At 39.1% G+C, this 8,107-nt stretch overlaps 1 protein-coding gene across 1 annotated transcript; it reads right to left on the bottom strand.

Moving 5' to 3' along the window:
* Positions 1 to 17: 17 nt before the first annotated feature.
* On the bottom strand, positions 18 to 7,585 carry LOC134610401 (cytochrome b-245 chaperone 1 homolog). The gene is made up of 7 exons (XM_063453355.1): positions 7,402 to 7,585; positions 6,339 to 6,431; positions 4,230 to 4,271; positions 2,546 to 2,619; positions 1,417 to 1,513; positions 389 to 533; positions 18 to 301 (listed from the first exon to the last, which is right to left on the bottom strand). Exons 2-7 carry the CDS (start codon positions 6,421 to 6,423, stop codon positions 178 to 180), a joined length of 567 nt encoding a protein of 188 aa, XP_063309425.1. The 5' UTR covers positions 6,424 to 6,431; positions 7,402 to 7,585; the 3' UTR covers positions 18 to 177.
* Positions 7,586 to 8,107: the final 522 nt, after the last annotated feature.

Genomic DNA, 8,107 nt, shown 5'->3' on the forward strand with positions numbered 1-8,107 from the left:
TGGTACTTGATGGTACTCTTTGGACTATGAGCAAATGGTGGTTTCGACCTGAGAATGGGAAAAGGTCAGCGGGATCCAAACAGAAAAGTCTTGTGTCTATGATGTTATCACAGGTATGCCCTAAGCTGCAAGCCCGTGTGGTTGATGGACTGGCATCCCACTCACTCTGGGTCAATACTATTCTTCTTTGGCTAGGTCTTCCACCTCACTATCACTGCTCTCTTGCTCAGCTAAGGTTTTCAGCACAGCCACGTCCAATTCAAGGAAATTTGTCAGTAGTCTGGCCACAGCTTCAACATCACTGAAAGAGATAGAAGATATGAAGAATTAGCAGAGCTGCACTGATGATGAACATTGTATCACCTTTATCATAATGTTGATCTCTTACCCTCTAGATCCAAGTACAGCGCTCTGCGTTAGAGGATGTGAAATTCCAGTCACAAAGCGCAGGACAATCACATATCCCTTGCCAAAATATCGGACTTTTTCTTCCTCAACATTGACATCTCGGATCTCATTTAGTCTCACCACAACTAGAATTAAACGAGAAAATACACTCCTGAGCAGCAATTCTAGCTTCTAGATGTAACATTTCCATGTCCCATATGGAGCCTCCTTTTCTCCCAGTAATTGCAACCCCCTGTTAAAAGAACACTTCAAGCACCATAACTACTGCAGCCGGTTGTAGATTGCTGCCAGGAGTACCCTGAAGCACTATTAGACTAAGTAGTCAACCGGTTTAGGAACGATTTGACAACTCACCGGGGTCCCCAGGCATCCTGCAACTGCCTTCTCCTGAGTATGCCAGGAATGTTGTCAAACTGGTCTTACGTGAAATCCCTAGGCCCCTAAATGCTAAAGTACTTTACATGTGAAGCGTATGTCCTCTTTTCTCATTTTACAGCAAGTGCAGATTTCCATTTTATAAATTACCCTTGTTACACCCCCCTGGCTGTCAATCAGACAGCCAGCCCTGTTACTTCCTGGTCTGTTTAGCTCAATAAAACAAAACTCTAGAGGCAGCAATTGCCCAGAGAACCTGCCTTTCAAAGTCTTCTCATTAAGCTGCATTGGGCAGTCTGTGATTTGACAGCCACAGAAAGTCTGGGCGGGGTTAGAAGGGGAGGGCTTGCAAAGGCTGCAGACAAGAGATCTAACATGTTTGCAAGCTGTTTTTAGATATAATATGAATATATAAATGATTGTATGTGTTTTAACGGGGGTATGTGTACTAAACGGTGCTTTTCATTTATTTGGGTGGTGCAGTACCTGTTTAAACAGTTTGACTGCTCACTCTGGGAAGGCATCAGGGACTGACCAGCAGGCTGTAGTGATTATGGTACCTGAAGTGTTTAAACTAATAAAAAATATTGCACAATTATTAGAATTTTACATAAATAAATTCTCAATTTTTACCTTGCTCCTGGCCTCCTCTGCATAAGGTTAGCATTTTTTTATATAAGTTGAATGTTTTCAGAATTGCCTTCCCCGACTTTTTATCAAATAATGCTTCCTGTTGAGAGCACAATATACCGTCAGATAATAGCTTGTGTTAAAGGTTCTTCTTATTTTTTTTTTTTTACACATTTAATAGTAGGCAAATGAGGATGAGACAGAGAGAGGACAGTGAGGTTTGTGAGCATATGACTGGAAATATAAAGCTAACACATTATAATAATAATAATAAAATTCACTTTTCAGCTCGCTACCATGAAGCAATGCTATCGATCTTCTAGTCCTCAAGGCACAGCAATGGGCAAGCTAAAACCCAGACTGAGGGTGGATTGGTCTTTGATTTCCCTAAAACACTGTACCTGACCAGACTAGAAAAAAAATATGGGGAATATTACTTCTCCCAATATTTACAGATCCCTAGCAAACCGATGGAGAATACCCTCAATGCAGTAAAGGTGCAGATCAGCCAGTATAGTTAGATTCAATGTCCGGCCACAGTTGCTCCCTATTACTACACCAATAAAAATACAGGGGCCTATTGCAAAACCAACTGGCAATGTGGCTCGTCCCCCTTGTCACCCACTTTTAAAATGAAGCAGGAGATGTCTAAAGGGAAACATATTAACCCTAGCTTACATCAGGGGAAACACACTGCTCTCCGCTACATGTCTATGGTTACAGCAGTGTGCATATGCAAGGAGAGAGTTGTCAATAGTTTTACATTCAATAGAGGGTTAAAATTAAGTCTCTTATGTAAGTTGAAAAGACCCAGCATCCGTTAATGAATCCCCATGAGCTAATCTGTCTGTGCTGTTCTATATAACTCCATCTGCTGCAAAAGAGGAACTTATTTTGTTTTTTTGTTTTTTTAATGAATCAAGCTTCTCCCTTCCTCATGGGATTCTTTAAGAATATGTTTGCATAGAAATTTATATTATAGGTTTTACAGTATTACTTCATACTAATTGAAAAGGAATAACACTCTGAAATGCTTTTACAGTAACAGACGTGGTGCCACGTAACTTCTTGCCCTACATGGTACATGACTTAAAGATATTACGAAATGCAGAATGATGTAACAAAAACTCACCTCCCAATCTTCCATGTTTTGAATAGCCACAAATATACACCCAGCTATATAGAACATCTTCCAAGCCCATGTGTCTGGTAGAAGGGGAATCATTTATTAATTTATTTTTTAATATTAAACTGATAAAATATAAAATTATTCTGAAGATGGATGCTCAAATCCCCCCATTATCATTACTATAACCATTTTAGAAGACCGTTTAAAAGGTGATAACATTATTTATTTTCTCGATTTTTTTTTTAGTTTTGTCAGTGATTACATTCAGAATAAAGCAGGCTGGATAACACTACTTTGTATACATCTTTATTTCTGTTGCCATATTTGGCTGCTTCTAACGTGTGTTCTTCTGTCCCCACCTCACTGAAGGGATGAAATCGGCCAGCAGGGGACGTTATATATACTAGCTGTCACTATATTTTAAAACATCAATTCCCATAAGACTTTTTCTGCACTAACTGCACCTGGATTGTAGTCGTTTCAAAACACAAAAAGAAAATCTAAACATTCTGCTAGAACAGAGACTGCCAACAAGGACCACAATTCCCACATTAGTCATCCACTTTTCAGATGCCATAAAGCAAATATTTGTTCCTTAACCCCTTAAGGACACATGACATGTGTGACATGTCATGATCCCCTTTTATTCCAGAAGTTTGGTCCTTAAGGGAGTTCTCTGGGAACAGTAACAACAGTCAATATCTGGTCCCTCAACATTTCCATAAAGGAGCGTTAAACAGTATTTTATATTCAGAGGACGCCCAACAACTCCACTCATCCAGAGCAGAAATAATCGTGCATAGATATGTATAATGGGATGATAGGCTATTGTTGGTTTCAAGAGGCTCTGTCACTTCTTGTCACTATTTCAATATTTTATAAAAAAACATAAAATCTTTATGAAAAACTCATGGTGACTGCGTTAGAATGTCAATGAAATTCCAAAGCAATCAAAAAATATAAGACTATTAGATGGGGGCTACTTTGTTTTGTGGGCAAAGCCCAAGTTAAAATAAAATAAATGCAAAAATATATCCCAAAAGGCAGAACGCCAGTTCCCCTGTGCTTTTTGGAAAGCCTATAGTTTGCTCCTATGGTTGATGTGTATATATTGCGTTATGGAATTTCTCACTCTTTCTTTCCTTATTTTATTCATTTTTTTTGGTTCCACTTCCATTTTCTAGATTATCCCTGTTTTTCTACTAATGGGCTCACTTCCCCATCCCTCAGTGTTAATGAGCACTGTCGTACAATCTAATTTTCAGTTTCTTTGTGTTTACTTCTGGGAGATACAGAGGAAATTCGAAATAGGAGATACGTCACTTTCACAACGCTGTTCATTAACACAAAGTAAATTCATTCTGAGAACAAACATGTTCCTTGTCTGCAGCAACTCCACCTTTATTTTAGGGAATCTTTTCATTCTTGGTATATTTCAATGACACATACTAAAACGTAGTTGGATTCCATGGGTTATGACACCTACTGACTCATGTCTTTTTTTGTTTGTTTTTTTTAAAGCAATTTTCTGCGTAACCCAATAAAAAGTCTGAATCGGCAATTTCTTAAAACATTTAGAGGCCCCTAATTCATTTAATACTTTAAATGGATTTCAATCGATGCTTTGCCCCTGAACTGGAATATCATCTGAAAAAATATGCCTAGAAGGAAAAGGAAGAAAACATACCTGTACTGTAATACGCTGCAGCCAAACCGACAGAAGATATTCCTGCCAAAAAATATATATATATTTATATATTATTTAAAAAAAAATATGAAGAACCAGCACACTCATTGTTAGTTTAAATCAGGGACACAAATACTTTGCTGTGGACCACTTTCATGATGCTGTGCATCTGGCTTTTGGGAATTTGTTTTCCCAGGCACCAACACAACTGTCATGCCTTTTATGGCTTCTGGCCTGTCGGGGCTCGTGTCCTGGCTCCTGGGTGTTTGTCAATCCGTTCAGCCACCTTAACCCCTTAAGGACACATGACATGTGTGACATGTCATGATTCCCTTTTATTCCAGAAGTTTGGTCCTTAATGGGTTAAACAGGTAGCTGTGAGTAATAGAGGCGGCAGCGAGTTGTCATCTTCCTGCTAAGATACCAGTAGCCGGGATATGGCGTTACTCCGGCCCCGGCATTACTAAACGATGCGAGGGAGCAGAGCACGAAGAGTTCAGGATCACAGCAGCCAAGCCGGACCTCAGGGAAAGGATCCACTCCAGCTCTCTCAGAGGTAGGGAGGCCGGGTGGACTTAAATTAAAATAAAGCAAAATCATTTGTGAGAGATTGTGTGTGGATCGTTGGTCGGTGATTGTCTTTTGGAATAAGCAATGCTGAGGTCGACAGTGCAAGGTGTGGGAAATGGCACATAAAAAAAAGGAATTTAAATAAGTATCTTTATTTTTCAATAGATACTTTTTGCATGTGAATAGACAAACAAACAAACCAAAAAAAAAAAAAAAAAAAAAAGAATACAAAGAACTGGTCAAGTAGCAGCAAGCTTGCCTTACAAATACACTGGTTACATTATATCACGTATTTAAAAAGAAACACTCCAAGCACCATAATCACTGCAGTGCGCTTTAGTGGTTATGATACCAGGTGTGCCCTGGCACTCCCCAATGTAAGCAATCAAACTATTTGCAAATGGTTTGACTAATTAGCTGGGACTCGCTGGGTGCCGTCATCTCGTCAATAAGAGACAGAAGATCTCTTTGCCGATTGGCTGAGAGAGATCAGCTGACACTCTCAGTCAATGAGCTAGCCCTACACAGTCCAGGAGAGCTAAGGGAAACTCCATGCAGGAGCTTCCTGCTCTTAGAGGATGAGGTGACCAGCACCTGGTGGAACCCAGGTAAGTTGTCAAGCCATTAGAAAACTATTTGACTGCTTAACCTGGAAAGGTGCCAGGGTACTCCATGTACCATAACTATTACAACACACTGTAGTGATTATGTTGTTTCTTTACTACAGGCCAGATCCACCAACCCTATAATCACACTCCCATGTCAAATATGAGGAAGAGGAAAAAGTATTACACAATAACATCGGCAGTAATCAACGTGCAGATTGTACACTGGAGCATACATGAAATACATATATATTGACAAGATTACAATTAAACTCCTTTGTGTGATTAAAAAAAAATGCTTCTGGTGAACTTGCAGAGTCTTCAATCCAAACTCTCATTTAATTACACTTTACGTGAAAATAACTTAAGATCCTAAAAGAAGATTAAAAAAAAAAAAAAAAAAATGATCAGGTTTAAATGGTTCATTAATTAATGTGGTTATCTGGGTTGACTAACTCATTGACATGCACAAGCTCAGTGCTAGGAGTTCATTATTAAACTGTGAGAGTAAACTACTCAACAGCAGGCCAAAGGAGACATCAAAAGACATATCTATAAATGGATTTAATGGAAATAATGGAATTGGAGTGAATTTAAACCCAAAATGAAACATTTAGGCTGAAGCAGCCAAACTGTGACTATTGCGGATTTTGGGAATTTTCCATCAGTTCTTTTTACCTACATTTTGTAATCCCCTACAATTCGGGGTTTCTGTTAAAGAAAAATTCAGTCAAAATCAATTTGGGGAGCTGGAGGGGGGAAAAGTTAATCCTTCCAACAGTTTGAGCAATACGTCTATAATGTTTTGCCATACAGCTGGACATTTGCCTTCTAATCACCCCAGGTCTGTGTAGAATTTCTAATTTTCAGTGGACTTTCCTGACACATTTTCTTAAAGGACTACTTTTAAAAGTAGTGATGGCAAATGACTCACCGACAAGCAGGGACCATGATCGGATGCTGGGATTCCTCTTTAAATGCAAGAAGGTTCCCGTGTGACCCTCCACCTGCATATACATGTTGGATTCTGAAAGAAGCACGGAAACAAGGATAGATGACGCGCACAAAAAGAGACAAACAAATTTATTTAAAAAAAAACAAAAAAAACTAACAAACGGAAAATAGCAGAGGGAGCAGAAAGGAGGAGAGACCGCAAAATAATTAGAGAACAAGAGAATGTGTGTGACATGGACAAACAAAAAGTGACTAAGCACAGGAAGAAAAAAAGAGGAAGGGGTAAAAAGGAAGAATATAATAAAAAATAGCATATGGGGTGAGAGTGAAGCAGAGAGACTGCTTAGCAGTACATGGGGATAAGATGCAGCGATTAGCACAATGAAAGGCAAATCTTCTATTTTTTACATGTTTAAATAATATACTACAGTAAATACATTGTCACGAGGCTTTCGTTAGCAGGCTAACTGGGAAAACAGATGGTGAAATCAAATAAAAGAGGAAGTATCAAACTGAAATGGAATGTCTGACATGTACACTCAAGTTTAACCCTTTACTAAACAAAGGGTTACATTAAATATATTAAGCAACTTCTTGTACCACAGATCTAAATACAATTCCTCCTGCGGTTATATTTTTTTACATTTTCTCCAGTTTGTCTCTAAAAGAAATATGCCTTTTTTAAAAAAAATATTTTAGAGGGATTTACACGGCTGGATACTTTTAACCCCTTAAGGACCAAACTTCTGGAATAAAAGGGAATCATGACATGTCACACATGTCATGTGTCCTTAAGGGGGTTAAACTACTTTTGATCTTTGAATCCAACTTTGCAGATGTTAGTGTCTCCCATACAGAGTTATCTCAGTTATAAAATTACTTTTTATAGCAATAGTTTGGGGGGGAGCTCCACCCTTAGTGAGGGAATGATGAAGATCAGACACAAAGTATCTCCAGCACTGAGTTCCATTCACTCTCTGAGTTCTATTATAAAGTTACAATGTATCCAAAGCAGACAGGTGATCAGACAAACACATACATACCTGTCCCTCCTCTATTGTCTGCCTGGATAGGAGGAGCTGCACTTCCTTGACACAGAGCCTCAACCCCGGGGCATGATGGGATCTTGGAGGACTCGATAAGTTATTTCCCTTTTCCTGACTTGCTGTCTCTGACCGCTAGAGGCCGCTGTAGCTGTACAGCAGTAGCTGGAATGAACAAATGAATACAGGCTCAAATTGCTCATCAAAGTTCTTATTGTCATGTTTTATGCAGTTTGTATAGCTCCCAGGTGTCCCTTATTTCTTTGGACAGTCCCTATGTTTGGCCCAAATCCCTCTTTTCTAGGAGCTCCATATTGTTGGAGAGTCTGAGTGTATAACAGAGCTCCACAGCAATAATACTCCCAGTAATGTGTCTGAGTGTATAACAGAGCTCCACAGCAATAATACTCCCAGTAATGTGTCTGAGTGTATAACAGAGCTCCACAGCAATAATACTCCCAGTAATGTGTCTGAGCATATAACAGAGCTCCACAGCAATAATACTCCAAGTAATGTGCCTGAGTGTATAACAGAGCTCCGCAGCAATAATACTCCCAGTAATGTGACTGAGTGTATAACAGAGCTCCACAGTAATAATACTCCCAGTAATGTGACTGAGTGTATAACAGAGCTCCACAGCAATAATACTCCCAGTAATGTGTCTGAGTGTATAACAGAGCTCCACAGCAATAATGTGATGTAATTC

The sequence above is a fragment of the Pelobates fuscus genome, chromosome 5 (genome assembly GCF_036172605.1).
Source record: "Pelobates fuscus isolate aPelFus1 chromosome 5, aPelFus1.pri, whole genome shotgun sequence".
Lineage (NCBI taxonomy): Eukaryota > Metazoa > Chordata > Amphibia > Anura > Pelobatidae > Pelobates > Pelobates fuscus.

Excerpts from the sequence above, each read along its gene's own strand:
- LOC134610401 (XM_063453355.1), bottom strand. The coding sequence starts at position 6,423 with ATGTATATGCAGGTGGAGGGTCACACGGGAACCTTCTTGCATTTAAAG. Across the intron at positions 4,272-6,338 it reads ATCATGGTCCCTGCTTGTCG|GAATATCTTCTGTCGGTTTG; the intron begins GTGAGTCATTTG and ends ATTTTTTGGCAG. Across the intron at positions 534-1,416 it reads CAGAGGAGGCCAGGAGCAAG|TTGTGGTGAGACTAAATGAG; the intron begins GTAAAAATTGAG and ends GTTTAATTCTAG.